Source organism: Malaclemys terrapin, chromosome 1, assembly GCF_027887155.1.
Source record: "Malaclemys terrapin pileata isolate rMalTer1 chromosome 1, rMalTer1.hap1, whole genome shotgun sequence".
Taxonomy (NCBI): Eukaryota; Metazoa; Chordata; order Testudines; family Emydidae; genus Malaclemys; species Malaclemys terrapin.
This window is the reverse complement of record NC_071505.1, coordinates 298,924,332-298,944,746: the sequence shown is the minus strand read 5'-3', so window position 1 is coordinate 298,944,746 and position 20,415 is coordinate 298,924,332. Positions and strand designations below refer to the sequence as shown.

Here is a 20,415-nt window from a genome sequence, read left to right as displayed (position 1 = left end):
GGATCTGTAAAAAGCAACAAAGAGTGGCACCTTAAAGACTAACAGATGTATTGGAGCATAAGCTTTCGTGGGTGAACACCCACTTCGTCAGACGCATGTTTGTTACTGACTCACGAACTGGCCTGCTCTGCAAAAAGTGTACTCTGTTACCAACTCCATCTGCTTGTACTGATTGTAAAATGAATACAAAACATTTTAAAGTGGTTTATAACAATACATTCTTAATCTGCATTAATAAGTGAAAATGTGATCTCCAAATTAATACCTGTTTGCAATATTATGTCATATTTTTTGACTTTGTGGCATCTTTTAATGTTCATTTTCAGACGACGTATTGTTTATAGAGTTGACTGGATGGATACGACGTATTGTTTATAGAGTTGACTGGAGGGATACATAGACCAAAAGAGATATTTTGAGATATTTTATAGATGTATGTGTATATATAATATATTTTTCCTATAGAAATGAATACTGGAAGATTAACCATTATACAGCACAATGTAGGATATAAGATATTTATAGCATTTCTCTTGTTGAATTAAGGCCTGATCCAACTTCAATTTAGGTCATTGGGAGTTTTGCCATTTGCTCCAACAGGAACTGGATTAGGCGCTTAAGATCTTATCCAAAGCCCACTGAAGTCAATGGGAGTCTTAATGCACAACATAGTACTTATGTGAACAGCTCACTTTCCATTTACGAGCTACTGTATTTGCAATGGGCCCATCATATATGAGTGGTTACATCTGGGAATCCTGATTGAGACTTTGTAACCAGAGTAAAAGTCTGGGGCTGAAGGGGTTGGAAGGACATTTAAATAGACTAGCCTATAATTCTGAGAGACTGTTGTGCCGTACACTTCAGACAATTTTTTTAAGCAAGAGCCATCTTATATTGCTAAATGTATTTCTTTAATGATTGGTTGGACCAAAATTCTTCCCTGGTGTGACCCTGTCTACCCAGGATAACGAGCCGTTGTTTCACAACATTCTTAGGCATAATTAAACACTTGGGTGGTTACACAGTGTTACGAAAATGGTTTTATTGGCCAGTGTGGATAGGGTCAAACTGAGCTCTATCACCTGTGGAGCCTTAAGATCAGATTTGTAAAGGTATTGAGGTGCCAAAGGATGCAGATAGGTGCCTAGTGAGATATTCAAAAATGCCTAAGCCCCAGATCCTCAAAGGTATTTAGGGATCTAACATCCATTGATTTCAATGGATCTGGGCCTAAAACACTCATGTAGATGGCACATCTTTTAACTTCTAATAGGCTCCATGTGTCCCACATTAGAATGATCATTTCTCTTGTAATCACTTGCTTTAAAGTGTGCAGTGTTGATGTAGTCGTGTTGGTCCCAGGATATTAGAGAGACAAGTTGAGTGAGTTAATATATTTTATTGGACCAACTTTGTTGGTGAGGGAGAGAAGCTTTCGAGCTACACAGACCTCTCCTTCAGGTTCTGGGAAAGGTGCTGAGAGTGGCACCTTTCCCAGAACCTGAAGAAGAGCTCTGTGCCTCTCTTACCCACAAAAGCTGGTCCAATAAATGATATTACCTCACCCATCTTGTTGCTTTAAAGTGTTAGATTGGATGTGTAAACTTGATGTGGGGGTGTTCTTAACATAGCTATATCCCCATTAGGTATCTCCAGTGGCATGAAATGTCCTGAAAAGTTTTCTCTGAAAAGGGGTCTGATCCTGCAGTCTTTACTCCTCTAAAACTCCCTATTGATTTTAATGGGATACTCTTCCTCAGTAAGGAGTGTGGGACTGGGCCCCTGTATTTGGGGTTAATGTATTAACCATCTCATCTACTCAAATGGTTGTATCTTTAAACTACTTGTCTCAAACTCTTCCTTGTTCTCCCTGATTCATCATTTGAATAATAAATAATAATAATAAAAATGCATAATACCTACTAGAAATCATATCTTTTATATCACCTCTGCTGAAAGGGTAACATTAAAATGTCATGGGCTTTTTGCATTTATATCTAATTTCACCATTGTGACTCTCACAGGTTAAGTATGTGCAGGAGAGTTAACGATTATGTTGACACGTAGATTGTCTGTCTGTCATTCAATTTGGTATTTACAATGGAGCATTTTCAGCTCTAGAATGATATGTAAATTGTAGTGGCAAGTGACTTCTGTGCAGTACCTAGGGAGGGAAAAGAAAACCAATTGAGGATTAAGCGTTGTAAAGAACACTTTACCTTTCTTTGATAGTCCAAGATTTTAAAAGGTTTTTCTATGGATCTACGTCTTCAGGGTTTTTTTTCGGGAGTAACCTACATAATGTTTATTCAAATTTTCATTTAACAAATACATACAAACAATTTAAAAGCTATGTTTTAGTCAACAGAAGGTCCCTGAATAATTAGCATGCCAAAATGGAGACTTACAGTAGATGACAATTATCATGAAACCATACAAATTACAGGTAGCTAATTGTGACAATTTCCTTAGAAGTGCAGGATTTGTTCCAGACAGCATAATGCTTTGTCCATTCAGATTTAAATGACTAAGGGATGCAGCTTCCACTGCTTCCCTCAGGAGACAATTCTCAATGTCTAACAAAGGCTTAAGTGTCCCTTTTCCTCATCCATGTAGCCCCAAAATCATTTTCTCTTTCTCTCTGATGTTTGTTAGGATTGTGCAAGTATAACAGGCTTACTTCATGAAGGAGCTGGTGAACTGAACCCTGGATTGTGGTTTCCCAGGGAAAGAAATGAATCAACACCTGAAGGCTAGAGTTTATTGAACTTGAATCTCCAAGGAAAATCCTCACGATTGAGCCTTCCCTAAACCATCAAGTCTCTGTCTTATCAGCCCAACAAACTCTGTGATTCCTCCTTCTTACCTTTGATAAGGTTCACTGAGGGGCGAGGTGCTAGAATCTTCTGGATAGGAGATGGATAGTAAGGAAAATGTGGAGAGAAGGGGTTCTCAGACAAGCACTGAGGGTTGGATTCACAAAGATATTTAGATGCCTTACTCCCATTGATTTCAGTGGGAGTTAAGTGCCTAAATATCTTCGTGAATCCCACCCTGAGTTCTTAGTCAAGTGGGTTAAAACTTTTTGTGAGAAATGTTCCCTTTATTTGACCATCTCTAGTTCTCAGTCTTCCCAGATGGATGAGCAATCAAGTCTCAGGTTTGTCAAACTTTTGTTGGTCTGGGCTGAGGGTCACCAAAACCATAATGAGCTAAGCTATACATATTTAGCTCCTTTGTTGATTTTGGTAACCATAGAGTTCAAGGGCAGATGGGACCACCAGATCATCTGGTCTCACTCCTGTACATCACAAGCCACCAATGCCACCCAGCATCCACAGGCTAAACCCAACCACTGAAATTAGACCAAAGTATTACAGCCTCTGATTTATCTTTGGAAAGTCATGGGAGACGGGAGAGATTCCAGAAGACTGGAAAAGGGCAAATATAGTGGCCATCTATAAAAAGGGAAATAAAAACAACCCAGGAAACTACAGACCAGTTAGTTTAACTTCTGTGCCAGGGAAGATAATGGAGCAAGTAATTAAGGAAATCATCTGCAAGCACTTGGAAGGTGGTAAGGTGATAGGGAACAGCCAGCATGGATTTGTGAAGAACAAATCATGTCAAACCAATCTGATAGCTTTCTTTGATAGGATAACGAGCCTTGTGGATAAGGGTGAAGCGGTGGATGTGGTATACCTAGACTTTAGTAAGGCATTTGATACGGTCTCGCATGATATTCTTATCGATAAACTAGGCAAATACAAATTAGATGGGGCTACTATAAGGTGGGTGCATAACTGGCTGGATAACCGTACTCAGAGAGTTGTTGTTAATGGTTCCCAATCCTGCTGGAAAGGTGTAACGAGTGGGGTTCCACAGGGGTCTGTTTTGGGACCGGCTCTGTTCAATATCTTCATCAACGACTTAGATATTGGCATAGAAAGTACGCTTATTAAGTTTGCGGATGATACCAAACTGGGAGGGATTGCAACTACTTTGGAGGACAGGGTCATAATTCAAAATGATCTGGACAAATTGGAGAAATGGTCTGAGTTAAACAGGATGAAGTTTAACAAAGACAAATGCAAAGTGCTCCACTTAGGAAGGAAAAATCAATTTCACACATACAGAATGGGAAAAGACTGTCTAGGAAGGAGTACAGCAGAAAGGGATCTAGGGGTTATAGTGGACCACAAGCTAAATATGAGTCAACAGTGTGATGCTGTTGCAAAAAAAGCAAACCTGATTCTGGGATGCATTAACAGGTGCGTTGTGAGCAAGACACGAGAAGTCATTCTTCCGCTCTACTCTGCTCTGGTTAGGCCTCAGCTGGAGTATTGTGTCCAGTTCTGGGCGCCGCATTTTAAAAAAGATGTGGAGAAATTGGAAAGGGTCCAAAGAAGAGCAACAAGAATGATTAAAGGTCTTGAGAACATGACCTATGAAGGAAGGCTGAAAGAACTGGGTTTGTTTAGTTTGGAAAAGAGAAGACTGAGAGGGGACATGATAGCAGTTTTCAGGTATCTAAAAGGGTGTCATAAGGAGGAGGGAGAGAACTTGTTCACCTTAGCCTCTAAGGATAGAACCAGAAACAATGGGTTTAAACTGCAGCAAGGGAGGTCTAGGTTGGACATTAGGAAAAAGTTCCTAACTGTCAGGGTGGTTAAACACTGGAACAAACTGCCTAGGGAGGTTGTGGAATCTCCGTCTCTGGAGATATTTAAGAGTAGGTTAGATAAATGTCTATCAGGGATGGTCTAGACAGTATTTGGTCCTGCCATGCGGGCAGGGGACTGGACTCGATGACCTCTCGAGGTCCCTTCCAGTCCTATAATCTATGAATCTATGAATCTTGTTGGTGTCCTTCTGTTACGGAGGTGCCCTGAACCATAGACAGTGTTGTGGTCTCAGGACTCAATGTGGCACATAATCAAGATGGATTTTCCTAAAACATATGTTTCGTATGTAGATTCTTCTGTAACAAAACTTTCAAAACACAAAAATAGGGGCTGATCCATCAATCCTGACTCAAATCAATGTAAATTTTGCTTGAGTAATGGCTGCAAAACTGAGCCCATAACAGTAACCCCTCCAAAAAAATATCTAAATAGGAAATTCATCAGGATAAATATTGTAACCATTTACATAGATGCTTTTCAAGTATGTTTTCCATAAATATCTAATTTACATTTAAAACTGTTAAATTCAAAGCAAAGTTTGTTGCATTGAGTTTTCAGACTATGAACTCAGATGAGCTGGTTAGAAGGACCTCAGGCCTTGGCTACTCTTGCAAGTTACAGTGCTGTAAAGCCTCCCCCAGCGCTGTAACTCACTCCCCGTCCACACTGGCAGGGCACTTACAGTGCTGTATCTCCCTGGGTACACCGCTGCAGGTACTCCACATCTCCGAGAGGAATAACAGCTGCAGCGGAGTGGCTACGACTCACGGGTGTGAGTGTAAACGCTTGCAGCGCTGTATTAATCACTTGTCAAGTGGCCAATCCTCTCCATTGTTGTGACCGGCTGCAGGAATGCGGAAGTGCCGGTTTCAAAGCTCGTACCACAGAGAAAAGCAAAGAGTTTGCAGCTTGCTTTGAGTGAGTGAATGAATGAGCAGGGGGCCCGGAGTTCGGAACTTGCAAAATAGAGAGCTGACATGCTCCAAAAAGCACTCTCTCTCCCCCCACACTCCCTGTCACAATCCACCCACCCCACCCCACCCCACCCCACCCCACCCCGTTTTGAAAAGCACGTTGCAGCCACATGAATGCTGGGATAGCTGCCCATAATGCACCGCTCCCAACACAGTTGCAAATGTTGCAAGTGTGGCCACACCACTGCGCTGGCAGCTGTCAGTGTGGACAGACTGCAGCGCTTTTCCCTACTCAGCTGTACGAAGACAGGTTTATCTCACAGCGCTGTACAGCTGCAAGTGTAGCCAAGGCCTCAGTGTGACAGGAATGCAGGCACCTCACTCCCACCTGCCCTTAGCATGAGGAAACCTTGTCTGTGCTTGCTGTGGGTCAGCTCTCCAGCACCACCAGCCTCTGTCAACACAAGAAATGCCTTCCAGGCCTCTGCAAGCCCCGCTCTCTCTTTACAGGTTAATGACAGATACACTCCCATCCCTCAGTCCTCTGAGCATCTCCCTGGAGGGCCCAGCCCCTGGTCCACTGGACACTCACAGAATTCCCAGATCCTTTGTTCCCAAAGGAATAGCACACTACAGCTTACTGGTCACACCGTAGATCACAGTTCTGGTTCATGCATGGTACTTAGATTTGCTTATAGAGAAAGCAAGTATCAGTTTATTTAACAAAGGACAGAAATTCAAATCATGGCAAGTAGAAATATTGGAATCAAAGGTCTGCATATAAAATAAAATCATAACATGCATACTAAACTTACCTGCCAAGACACTGTCATGTCATAGTCACCCCAAATACTTCCAGAATATTACACCCAGGCTTGGCTGTGATCTTCCCTTCACAAGACAAGTCACATTGTCTTCTTGCCTCTTCAGTGGAAAGATCCAGAGTTTGTCTGTGTCCCTACAGTTATAGTCCAAAATTCCATTGTCTTCTCTTGCAAACATAATAATCCCTGCTGCTTGTGTTTTCCTGTCCTAGAATCTCCTCTGGAGAATCACACTGTCTGGAGTGGTTCACAACTGTGAGTGCGCATTTGCCAAGAAACAGGGAGAGACCCCAAATTGGTTGTGTGTTCTATAATTAGATGTCACAGACCCAGAAACAAATGTGAACTCCTGAAGCACTGTAACACTCTTACCATAGATTCACAGACAGTCCCCTTGTGCATTCCAGTCTATCTTGCCACCCAGGAAAGCTGGATTTAATGATAGTTGGTTGCTATACACAAAAGATCACAAAATATTCAGGTTGCTCCCAGTCCCAACCTGTGTTAGTCTATGGTTTTAAAAAATGGCAGACTTGCAGTAATTTGTCAGCTCTGAATGTCTTTTAGGGCTACACCAGGTTGACTCTGGGGATTTCTGCTTCTGTTTCATAGCTCCAGCCCTGTGAGAGTCCAAACAACAAAAAAGAGGTGACAATTTTTTTTGTCAGCTATTTTTAGTTCCTTCTTCCAGAAATCAAGCTGAAGGGATGAGCCCTTTTGCACATAGCCTCTTCATGAGTGTGAAGGGGAAATTAACAAAGTCTTTGTATTGTGATGTCCCACAATGGCCCATTTAGTTTTGGTAACCTTCTTGGCAGTTAGGCAACGATCCCTCCTGAGTAGGTTCATAGTTTCAGAGCAAACATTTTTTACAGTCATAAAGCAAAAACGTACATATTGCCTTATAGCCTGTGATAAAGATGTTATAAGTGAGATTAATGCATTCAGCAATTTACAAGCATTTCATAAAGTCTAAACACTAAACGCATTGTTATAAGTCCAATACCATTGTAACTTTACTAACACACAGGTGAACCAGACTGGCTTCCAGCAACGAATTTGTCAGTGCTTGGCTGAGGCCTAAAGCTTTGGCAAGAGCAGTCAGCTGGTCTTGATTAGCATTTTGCTCAGACTATAAATAGGCATTCATTGTAAAGGATACAATACTCAATTTACATGGAGACAGACCGATAGATAAACCAGTTTCTTTCAGGCAGAAGGTGTTTATCAACTTCTGGTGATGGGCCCCAATTCACAGACTGTAAAAATGTAATTTTCAGCATACATACATAACTCCTTACATATTATCCGTACATAAATTTCACAATGATTATGATGAGCCGTGTGACACAGGCTTCTGGTAGAGATCTTGTATAACATGCTTTGGTGAACTAGTATGTAGATACCAGATGCAATGGATTCTTGTAACCCTATGTTGCCCTCTTCCTGTCAGCATCAAGAAGTCCCTTGGTCACAAACAACAAACAGCATTTATATTATAATACATAATGGATGTCAAAACCAAAACATATGAATACAGGCAAACCTAATTAAACTGGGATTGGTTTATTCATGTCTCAGCAGCTGAAAGTTATATGCTAACCAGTGACAGAGCAGGTGCAGTATGCATCATTGACTAGAGTATTCAAAACTGCTGTTGTATTCAACTCCAAATAAAACAAAAAGTGCAAGCTATATCGGATGAACTCAGTCATACCGTAATTAGATTGCATAATTCCAAAAAGCTAATTTTGATCCTGGAATACTTTTATATTTTCAACTTGCTGTGGTAAGTCACACCAAGCCATAGAATGATCTAACAAATGTCAGAAGTCCCTATGATGCAAACCACAAGGAATCCAAGAGTATGGGGATGTGCAAGGTTCCTTACATTTAGAAGAAGAGTACTCACATTTTCATAATCAAGTCTCTGGACCTTTGTAAATCACTCTGCTGTTTAAGAGGCAGCCCCACAACATTGTTTCAGTGGCGGTGTGATGTGCAGAGGCAGGCAAGTTCTAGTGAGCACTTTGCTAAAGGTCATGTGGAGCAAAGGACCTGGGGAGCCACCCCTGCATAGGGAGATGTGACTATTTATCCTTAATGTTAAAAAGGTTGCACTCAACCCCTCTATAAGGCAAATTCAGCCTTAGGGCTTGTCCACACTAACCCCCCACTTCGACTAAGATACACAACTTGAAGTCGAACTATCTTAGTTCGAATTTACCGCGGGTCCACATGCGGCAGGCAGGCTCCCCCATCGACTCAGCGTACTCCTCTTGCCGAGCAGGAGTACCGGCGTTGACGGCGAGCACTTCCGGGATCGATCCCAGAAGATCGATTGCTTACCGCCGGATCCGGAGGTAAGTATAGACGTACCCTTAGTGTGAATGGATAGAACTCCACTGAAGTCAATAGTGTTTCATATATATGCTAGGTTTGAATTTGGTGCTACATTGTAATGAGACTGTAATGCTCTGAAAACTCTAAAACAGAAATATGAAGGGCCCTAGCACATTGTGCACAACTCTCATTGATACCAATGGAAGATCCGTGTAAGCATCTAGGCCAGTATATGGCGCTAAGTCTTCACAATATAGCTGATGTGGTTCTTAATGGAAACTTGAGGTCAAACATGATATGGCAATTATGGGCTAATCTGGAAAGTACAGGACATGATATTCTTCTCAGCACATGGTACAGTAAAGTGGATAAACACTACTCATCCTACGGTAAAACCCAATACAAATCAGTTTGAGAAGATCGGAATTAATCATTCAAAACTGACATAGCTATTCCCACAGCAACCACACCTCTGAAACTCTGTCCAATTTATTTGGCCAGCCCCACTGTACAATTTTCTGAGGTTATTAAGCCACAAAGTTGTAACTAGGACAAACATCATACCCGTGGCATACATAATTATATCTAAAAAACAATTGGAAATATATAAACAGAAAAATACATTTTGAAATGTAATATCAGTTAATTTTATGATTAATAAACGTGCAAGTTCATCAGTTGGGAAATGCTGAATTATGTTCTATGCTCATTCTGCTTTCCTTGAAATAAATGAGAGTTTTTTGCTTGTCTTGTCTATTTGAGATTGGGAAAGGACTGTTTTTTACTAGGTTTTTGTTCAGTACCTATCACAGACGGGGCTCAAATCTCAGAGGGGGCCTCTAGGCACTATTGCAATATGAATAATTATAGTTTAGAAAGCAACCATATGTTTCTAAAGAGAGGATTAAAATGATGGGGTCTCTTCTACACTTGGGGTGAAATCCGAGCCCAATGAAGTTAATGGCAAAACATCCACTGACATCAATGGAGCTAGTTTTTCCACCCTGATGTCTGCATAACACCAGCATGGTGTCAGAGGGACACTGCTGTTGGAGGCTCTTGGCTAAATTCTGCTCAGTTATACTAGTATACAGCTGAAGTAACTTGACTGATGTCAGTGGAGTCAAACCAGAGTAAATCTGGAATAAATGAGGGCAGAATTTGATGCTTTGTCTTTCAAATGACATGCAAAACCAAGATCCTTTCTCCACTAGTGATTGTGCAGCATTTTTCATATCTGCAAGGCATTAGCTCTGGTATCCTGGCCAAAATCCAGCTTGGGTAATCATTTGTAATAAATAAAATAATATTTCACATGTATACATCATGGGTATTATTCTCCCCATGTTATAGATAGGGCAACTGAGGCACAGAGAGGATAAGTGACAGGCCCACAGTCACAATGCAAGTCAGTGGCAAAGCCAGATATTAGAACCCAGGTGTTCAGACACTTAGTCTTTTGATTTATTCACATGGCCATGACCTTCCAAAACTGCATTCTGCCTAGCTGAGATGGGCAATTTCATTTTTGGTTGGATCAACTATCCTTCACTTCCTGTCCTGAAATGTGTAGGGCGGTATGTCTGTCAATTGTTGCTATGTTTCAGCCCAAAGACTGATGAAGTCACTTGTGAATAGTTTGTATATCAGTCTGCTAGGTTAATGATCCTTTTGAAGGAAAGGTGTTCTATAACTGTGAAAGGTTCTGATGGGAGTTAAATTGTGTGTACATTAGGGGCAGAATGTACCCAAGAGGCGTATGAAGGATGTGATTATTTGCAAGACATTTTTATGGGGATCTAAGAAATGAACTGATTCATCCAATGACACTATAATGCATTTCCAGTATTGATCAGAGAAAAATTTATTTACAGAGATTTTCAAATACAAACATAATAGCACATTTATTTATGTTTTTTGCAAAAATGAATATTGAAATAATAAACATGGTACAGCACAATACAACAACAATGAGCTAAACGTAACAATGACCAAATCTATATCTGGAAGACGTTTCCCATTAGTCTTACGTAACCAACAATATCCTACAGTACCATGAGTGGAATTCTCCCTGGACTGAAAGATGTCCATTTACTGCCCTTCATAACAGTACTATAGGCAAAGCCCCTATATATGCTGAGTAAAATGTTGCATTTTTGTAATAATGCTGAAAACACAGAAGCTAAATAAAAATTCTATAGGGCTGAATAAGCAGTGAATAAACGTTTTGGGAAAAAGAGTAGAGAGAATATACAAAATACTGTTAAAGTGGCTTATTGGTCCATTTATTAGGTTTCATGTGTAGTTTAAAAAGTGGTATAACATTGAATTTTAAACCATCAAATGAATAAAAAAAAGAAAAAAATGCACCAATAAGTTTGCATTTTATTTGTTCTGTGCCATGGTCTATACGTGTGTGTGTGTGTGTGTATGTGTATGTGTATGCACGCACACTTTCAGGAGTGTTGTGCTTAAGGGGAATTTTGGAAGATTATACCCTACCCAAAATATTATTTTCACCAGTCTTTCAATTCATTGGTACACCCATACCTTCACAATTTAACAAAGGGGAGCATTCCTTTCTCGTAAAATTGTATTCTTCTAGAATAGACCAGAAAAATACTCTGTCAAGCAAGAACTGCCCATGCCTTCCCGAGAGTCGCAGCATTTGGTCCAGCTTTCCAGACTCCCCACCCTCCCCACAATTCACAGTGTCACCTCACGTCCTTGACCAGGTCCATTCTCATTTCATAATGACTGCTCTGCAGCTAGGAGCTAAAGCACTTTGTTCAGAAGAAGAAGTCTGCAAGTCACTTCGGCCTCTGGAAGCTCATTCATTCTCTAAACTGGACTCTCAGGCCGCCAGCCTCAGTAAGGGTACTGTTTCTGTTTCTTGCCAGAGAAGCAGGCCAACCAAGTGCAGATTAACATAGCGGCAGCTGCTCCTCCTCCGGTGCAGTAGTAAGCCCAGCCAATTTCACAAGTACCTAAGATGAACAAACAAACCAAGGAAACAATGTTTTATTCAAGGAGAGAGGTTTGCTTTCACCATAACTTTATAAGCTCTTTCCTTTTGGAGGGAAATGAAAGCAGAAGTAACCAAATACAGCATATGGTGCAGTGTATTTTATCCCCTGTATCAGGTTATTGGTTTCATTCTTCTTGTAAGCAACTTATATTTATACACCTCCATCCAAAGCCTTCCTATTCTGGTAGAAGGCAGCCAGATATTGGTGCTATCTAATCTATCTAGGTGCTCATGAATTTGGTGTCTGAGCATACAAGAACTTTCTTGCCTTTTTTTTTTTTTTTATTAAATGTAATGCTAATGCGAGGTACTGGAAGGCTGTAAATATCTCAGGGCAGTGACTGCATCATCTTATGCATTTATGTAGTGCTTAACACACTTGTCTTGACTGGCGCTTCTCAGCACTATTGTAGTAAGTGAAATATTGAACATGGCCACCTGGAAAAGGTACAAGTCATTAAATGATACAGATCCACAGAATCCTGTCTATAGTATGGCTAATTAGAATTAGCATAAGCACTTCAGGATCTCATACCTATTTACAATATGGATTTATTACACGGTGTTTATATGGACAGAAAGTCTGTGTTAGGCCTGGTCCCCACTAAGTCCCCACTTCAGACTAAGGTATGCAAATTCGAAGTACCTTAGTCCAAACTTACCGCGGGTCCAAACGCGGCACAGAGGCTCCCCCGTCGATGCTGCGTACTCCTCTCGCTGAGCTGGAGTACCGGCGTCGACGGCGAGCACTTCCGGGATCGATCCCAGAACATCGATTGCCTGCCGTCGGACCCTCTGGTAAGTGAAGACGTACCCTTAGAATGTAGACTTGAGCCAAATAGGTTCTCTAGGGTCCTTTTACCAATCTACACAGCATCAAATCCAACAGTGAATCTGGGCTATTGCCAAGGGAATATAAAATTCTGGAACTTTCCCCCCTCACTTCCCCCCCCCCCCCGAGTAGTTGTGAATGGATGTGGGGAGCCAAATTCATCCTTGGTATGACTTCTAGCTTGTGATAAAAGGAGTTGATTCACAGGGCCCCACACCCTGTTACTAGCTCAGTGTAGTCAGTAAACCAAAAAGATGAGATCGGTCTATGCTGGAGTAAGTATTCAGTTCATGGGTTTAGCCTGGTAACTTCCATTCACTTTAACATGAGGCAGACAACTTAAACTACACCAGCCACTTCCAAAATGGAGGCATGTTGTCCTCATCCTGGAAAGAAATGCAGATAGGCAGGCCCTTGTATCTGCACAGGGCCTCACTGATTTCAGTGGAGTTGTGTAACCCACACACCACCTGGGTGTGGTGTTCTGTCCCATCTAGTGGCACCGAGACCACTTAGAAAGAGAAAGAGATTAATAAGTCTGCTCTTCAGCCATAGCTAACAGACATATGGCTTTTAGCTCATGCAGTAGAGGCTCATGCATTTAGCTCCAGCGTTCCCAGGTTCGATCCCGTCCACTGATGACCGGGGTCTGTTGGTATTACAGTTGCACGTGTGTTGCTGTGTGCATTTCTTGCAGAATTGTAACCTACATTTCCAAACCTCAAAGAATAAAGATATTTAGACTTCACTGTACACTACTCCTCTTTCCTCAGACTGCTGGAAGGGACAGAGCTGTGGAGTCTGCCTGTTAGAAATTTTCACACCTGAAGCAAAACTGGTGAATCTATGAAGATAGAACCCCTCTTAGGGTGACCAGACAGCAAGTGTGAAAAATTGGGACGAGGGTGGGGGGTAATAGGATCCTATATAAGAAAAAGACCAAAAAATCGGGACTGTCCCTATAAAATCAGGACGTCTGGTCACCCTAACCCCTCTCCCCCTTTCTCTAGTGTAGTTATACAAGTCTCATATTAAAAAGCAGGGCTTCTGGGCCTTTCTTTAAAAGAATGCTTCTAAAACAACAACATTTATAAAACTGTGAAATTTCACACTGCAAAAATGCCCCAGTCTGCTGCACCATTTCCCCAAAGAAGGAAACTCAACAAGTTTTGGACAGTTCCACTAAAATAGAGAGGACATTGCCTTAAACTGCATAAAACAAGCATGTGCGAATGACTGGGCCTTTATTACCTTTTTGCATAATGAAAGAGCAGGAGTGTTTTAGGCTGCTGGTGAAGAGAGACTTTAAAGAGTGAAAAGTATCACCAGAGCGGATTACTTTGGGTTTCAGAGGAGTTCCAAATACAACCAAGAGGCTGCTCTTTATTGACCTGAGGTGCAGTGCTCCTTCTAGAGCCTATATTTAATTCACCCAAACAAGGAATATTCAGTTGGAGGATTTGGTTTGCCTACAACCCTTTCAAGAAATGAAAGAAACAAAATTATTTAAAATGTTCCCCTTCGCTGTCTATAATGGCTAATCAGACAAGCCTCAGATCTTACTTGGTTGGCAAATAGCTGTTTTCAATGCAGGGGAAAACTACACTTGACAGTTAAATTAGAGGTTGCTGGCATTGAGAATAGGTTAGCAGTGGAGCAGACAGCCCCACTGCCTGCCAAGTCCAGAGAGAGAGGCTGTGGGGCTGGTTTCCACAGCAGCTGCGAATCAGAAGGGTCGATGTTTTTTATTTTGTTTTGTTTTCTTGGTGTCTTTTTCTGCACTACAGGCAGCTGTTGAGTCCCTTTATGTTGTTGTAGCAGAGCACTGGGTCTCACTGCAAATAACTCAGTTCTGGAACTTTTACATGCCTCCTCGGAAATAACTGTACGAATCATCCTCTGCCCTTATCATAACTGGTCTGAAAATTGTAACGAAGTTCTAAACTGCTACCCAAAACTACCCCCAGGGTGCCATTGCAAGCAGCCTTTCCCCACTGTTCCCCATGCCAGTCAAACTCAGTGGCCCAAATCTGGATGTTGATTTCCTGTGTGGCATGGAACTGCCTGTAGAGACCTGGGACCCAGTTTGATTCCACAGATGAACAGTACAACCAAAAGTCTGATTGGGGGAAGGCGCACATGTGGCTATTCTCTGTCCCCAAACCTCTCCCCCTGCTCAGGGGATGGAGTCCAGGAACCCACATGCCCTTGGGGATAGGAGGCACTGCAGGCACAGAGCCATCACAACTCTGTTGCAGGAGTTGGGAAGAGGAGCGGGGGGAGATTCCCTGTATGGTGTAAAGGAATTTAAAGGAGACCACGCAGCCTGAGATCACCACCAGCTCAGAAATGGAATCGCCAAATGGAGAAGGTGCAGCCTCTATCTGGGAAAAAGTGCCTTACTGGAGATCAAGGAGAGCAATGAGACATCTGCTTTCCCACCTCAGGACACCTACCCATTCTACAGGTCATTTTTATTTGGGCCAGATTGAGGCAATCCTGGGTCCTAAGCACACTATGATACAGTGGCCCCTGCGGCTCAGTTTTCGTGGTACATTTTGAATGGAGGTGGCAGGTGGCCTCCTTCCCTCCCATAGAGGCAAGGGCAGCAGCATGAGGCCCTCTTCCTCCCTCCAGGAGCAGCAGCAGGGGTGACAGCAGGTGTCCCCTCTGCCCTCTAGAAAGGCAGGGTTGGAAGCTGGTTACCCCCAGGGGCCGGGGTGTAGCTGGGTTGGGTGGTTTTGGCAGCACTCCTAGAGCAGCGGATATTGGAGTTCAGAACCTATGAAGATGAATGGGAAGCTCTCACCTCTGAGAGCAATTGTGTCAGGCTGTTTGCAGGACCACAGCACTGTTACACTTGTTGCATGTTTTCGGGGTTTTCTTCACAAGCCTGAGGCCTGGAAACTGTTTCCAAAAAAAAGAGAGAGGGAGCTGCGATTCTGACACAATCAGATGACTTGAGGATCTAGGCCCTATGCATGGGCCTATACAGCCTATGCCTTAATCCAGCCTTGGGAGGGCAGCCAGACTTAGCAACTTGCTAGGTCCCACTTTTGTGATTACTCCGTAAGGATTAATACCACCCTCGGTGGTGGCCTCTGTGGCTCCTGTGAGGGACCAGAATCCTTTGAGTGTTGCCAAATGGTGGGAAGCTTGGCTGAAGGAGGACCTAGCCACCCAATCCCAGAAAAAGTGCGAGTCCCACAGTGGAGCAGGTGTGGAGATCCTTCATCTCCCCTACACCATGGAAAGTCTGGCTGGTGCAGAGCCAAAAGTAAGAGTTTAGCCTGCCTATGCTCTAATGTATAGGGCTTATTCCAGTATGTGTTCCTGACTATTGACAGAAATTTATAACACCGATATACCCCCGAAAGGATCCCACATTCCTTTCCAATCTACCTTCCCACCAAAATAAGCTTATTTGCCACATCAGAGGGAGAATCTGCAGCCTGATAATAGTGCACAGCAACATCACAAAACAGTTAGTGAAGAAGAATCCTGTCACGAATGGAAAGTTCAGGTGGAATTCAGGCAAGCAGAATGCAGTCACTAAGGTCAGAATGTTTCTCTATGTTCTCAGGCTATTGAGGAGGAAGTGGGAAGCTGTTTTTATATATATTATATTCTGCTGTATTACTATGTGTGTTTTAACCTCTGGGATACGTGCCCAGAGATGATGATTGGTGCAGATAGCTGGATTTTACAACAGAGAACTCTTATCTAATAACTATTGCTTGTACATGGAAAAATCCATTCTTTTGCCTCTGCACAAGCATAACAACAATTTCAGCTGGGATTTTCAGAAGAAGCTGGCAGACCAGGTGTCAAGTCATGTCAAGGCCCCCAGGCCTCACTGAACACTGACAAATGCATATCTGGAAACTAATCTGGCTCACCTGTGTGTTAGTACTGTTAAAATAGGTATTAGATTTATAGAGATGTTTAGAGTTTGGACTGTATGAAATGCTTGTGAATTGCTATATGCATTAATCTCACTTATAATATCTGTACCCCATGATGTATGGTAATATTTAAGTGTTTGCTTTGTAACTATTGTAGTGTTTTCTATGAAACTGGAACATTCCCCCCCCCTCACCCCCCCCGGAGTCAGGAGAGAAACATTACCAAGCAATACTAATACTAGTTTGCCACAATGGGTGTCATCTCCTGCCCAACAAAAGAAGGCCCACAGAAGGCCAGTGGACAAAAGACTTTATTGATTGCTCTCTCCACACCCGGGAAGAGAGGATGTGTACAAATCCTTGTCCCATTACTGTTTGAATTCTAGGTGAAGGGAATAAAAATCCCTGACCAGAAGGCATTGTATCACTATGCTACTTGGAATTTGGAGAGGGCAATATTTCTAAGCATAAGCAAGGGATCCCCAAGCGTTGAGCTTGGGTTAGCCCTAAAGAACATACAGAGCTTGCACATTACAGCAACTTCTGTTACTTTTTGAAACCTATGACTGTGACTCATTTGTGTGTGTATGTTTACCTGCTTTAATCCTGTAAATAACTCTTACTTCTTTTTCCTAGTTAATAAATCTTAATCTTCTTTATTATAGGGTTGGTTACAAGTGTTATCTTTGGTGAGGTATCTAAGGTACCATAGACCTGGGGTCAGTGACTGGTCCTTTGGGACTGGGAGTAACCTGAATATTGTTGTGATTTTTGGTGTAAGGGACCATCTGTCACAAAGCCAGGCTTGCCTGGAAATGCCCAAGGGGACTGTCTATGACTCCATCTCAAGGCTGTTATAGTGCTTAATAAGTCACACTTGACACTTGGTTGGTGTCTATCTAATTATAGGACACACAACCAGTTTGGGGGTTTGTGCCCTGGTTTGTAACAGTCTGCCCTGAGGTTGGCACTCACATTCATGAGCCACTCCAGCTTCACAAAGCCTCAGGGAGATGGGTGGCTAAATCTCTGAGGCTGGTTTGAAAATCCCTGTATTCATAATACATCTTTTGGGGGGCTCCTGCCTGTCTTGGAAGGATGATGGACTCCATCTAACAATTCCTTTTGGTCACTAACTACTCCCAGGGTGTGTCTTCTAAAACAACAAAATAAGAATTCTACCACTGCCTTGAGATGTGTCACTTTTCCCTGTGATGATCCCGAATACAGAAAGTGCTGGCTGAAATGCTACTTTAAAAGAACCGGGACCAAAAATTCACCTGCCGGGATCATTCAGAATGTCTCAATCATGCCCTAAGGGAAAGAGGAAGGAATAAGGAGACTTGATTTCTGCATGGGGTGAATTCAACTTTTGTACGTTGGCAGAGGATAAGGGGGAGATGTATAGTGAGGAGTGTGTTTATGCACGATGAGCCAGCTGCTAGATCAGTGTCACAGCATTGCTTGAGAAATACAGGATGCGCATTCAACCTGGGACTTGGCAAGCCATGGTTTCCCCCTCACTGTGTTCCATTTGCCCCAAGGAATACCGTTACCCACCTTGATCAGATAAGGAATTACAGGCAGTCTGTTGCTCTTTCAAGCTCGCAAGAGGGAGCCGGGTCAAGAGGAACAAGTAAAGGGACAGGGAAGTACAGCAGGGTGGTTGAAAGAACATTGGGATATTGACCTTAGAGCAACAGTGACATGAAAGTCAACCCGCTCATTAGATCCATTGAGTGCCAGAAGCAGTGGGAGTCTCTTGCTAAAATAGTTTGATGTATACGTGGAGGCTGCAGAATGGGGCAGCATTCGGAGCTGTAACACTGAAGAGGAGCCTGCTGTTGGAAGGGGTGAAGTGATCTCTGCAGTGTTCTAATTACAGTTCTCAAGCTAACAATAAAATGTTTCAAATTTACATGCTGAAATTAACGATCATCTACAACAAATGGCCAAGTGTTAGACTGAAACAATGGTACTTCCCTTGTAATCTTGTATTTCATGGGGGCGGGGGAGGAATGTTCTAGTTTATGTTTTTGCTCCAGTGTTTTCATTTTGCTGCATGTACCGGCAATTTTAGTCCATTGCACCCTAAGGAAAGATTGTTGGTTGTCAATAATTGGGCAATTTAGCTGCAGTTTAACCTGTGAAACTTTGCTTCACTTTTGCATTAAATTCTCCCATTTAGAAGGGTGGTAAAGCTTTGTAAAGGGCAGGATATAGAATATTCAAATGATTAGACTAGAGGCCAAATCAAATGGCAATACACAAGCAGAAATTATACACTTGAGAGTAAAAATATTTAGTTCTCCTGATTTATATTTGTATAGCAGTTATAACAGCAGCTACCATAAGAGGGCCCTGATCCAGCAAAGCTCTTAAACACATACTTAATTTTTATCACAGTGACTTCAATGGGACTACTCACATGCTGAAAGTTAAGCATGTGCTTAAGTGCTTTGCTGTACTGGGGCCTAAATTCATCCACCAGGTATAGTATTTTGCCTTGAGGGACTCTGTCTTGCTAAGCATGATAAATATTGCTTTTTTATTTGATGCTCTGTTGTTGAAATCAAAGCTCTAAAAGAAACAACAAGGTCCACAATTACATATGTAGGCAGTGTTTTTTGTTAGAGTTAAAAAAAATAAGGTGAAATAATGTGTATCTTTTCCCCCGTGCTCAAAATCTTTGTGGGGTGTGTGTGTGTGTGTGTGTGTGAGAGAGAGAGAGAGTGGGGAAAAAAACACATGGGGATGGCATGGTTTAAGTTTCATGATAATGGAATTTCTCCAAGGATCTAAAAATACTTAAAATACCTTCCTATCTAAGTAAGTTGTCATGCATTATAGTTTTATGTTCTGGAATGATGCTGTGCTCAGGGCCTACACTAGTTTTTATACACCAGTATTTACCTTCCAGTGCAGGACAGAGGAAGGGACTCTGGCAGCAACAGGAGCTGCGGAGTCATCGCATACTCACTGGCCATTTGAAAGTTTTTGGTTTCATTGGTGTTTTTTTGGCAAGGAAGTTGATAGGCAGCATAAATAATTGGAGTGACGGGCCTTCTGATTGGTCAGTGGGGCAGCATCATCCACCAACAGCCCAGGCAAGATTGGAGACAGCCACCGAGACATTTTTTTAAAATGGGGTTTAACACTGCTGACATTTGGGGTGGGGGGCGGCTAGAAATCAGTTTGGGGATTTAACCTTCAAGTCACAGCCCTTAAACATATACTGCAGGTGAACAAAGGGGGGGGGAGGGGACAGAATGGGTTCATGGAACATTTCCCTCCATACCACCTGTAGAGGATGTAAAAACAATTATAGCCCAAGCTCCATTAGGAGCAAAGGCTGCTAGGACTAGAATCCTTGTAGGGATCAGGGAGGGGTAAGAAGGAGGTAGGGTCACATCCAGTCAGTGAAGCTAGCTGGCTGTGGAGGGAGCACACACTGTCCCCTCCTTAGGGGTGGACTTGGAGCTGCAGTAACCAGGATCTCTGAGTGACATGGTGTGTAGTGCCTCCTGGTGGTTGCCCTGGGGCAGTCTCTCTCTGCACTGCTCCTTACTCAGGGCTATGCCTCAGCGGTATAATCTGGCCCACAATAGGAAAAGCAACCACAACACAAAGCTGCGGATGTGTCCCAGCTGTCGTGAGAGTTATGGAGTGCATCGCTTTAACAGCTTTCTGAAATAAATCTCCATGCTTTTTGCATGAGTGAATAAATGGTCAGTCAAGTGAATGAATCCACAAGTGACTGAGTGAATGGCTGAGTCAATGGGGGTACAGACTTCACTGGCTCTTAGGAGAAGAGCCCATCTGAAGGTGCAGACGAGATCAGTAACAACACTGCAGGGATACAAAGCACTAGATTCTTGAGG

General features: G+C 42.5%; 1 protein-coding gene across 1 annotated transcript in view; it reads right to left on the bottom strand.

The window, feature by feature from the left end:
- Nucleotides 1-10,615: 10,615 nt before the first annotated feature.
- Nucleotides 10,616-20,415, bottom strand: part of LHFPL6 (LHFPL tetraspan subfamily member 6) — a 198,690-nt gene continuing 188,890 nt past the window's right edge. The window contains exon 4 of the mRNA XM_054015231.1: nucleotides 10,616-11,756. Coding sequence (XP_053871206.1) covers nucleotides 11,638-11,756 — 119 coding nt within the window. The 3' untranslated portion in view covers nucleotides 10,616-11,637. The remainder of the gene's footprint in view (nucleotides 11,757-20,415) is intronic.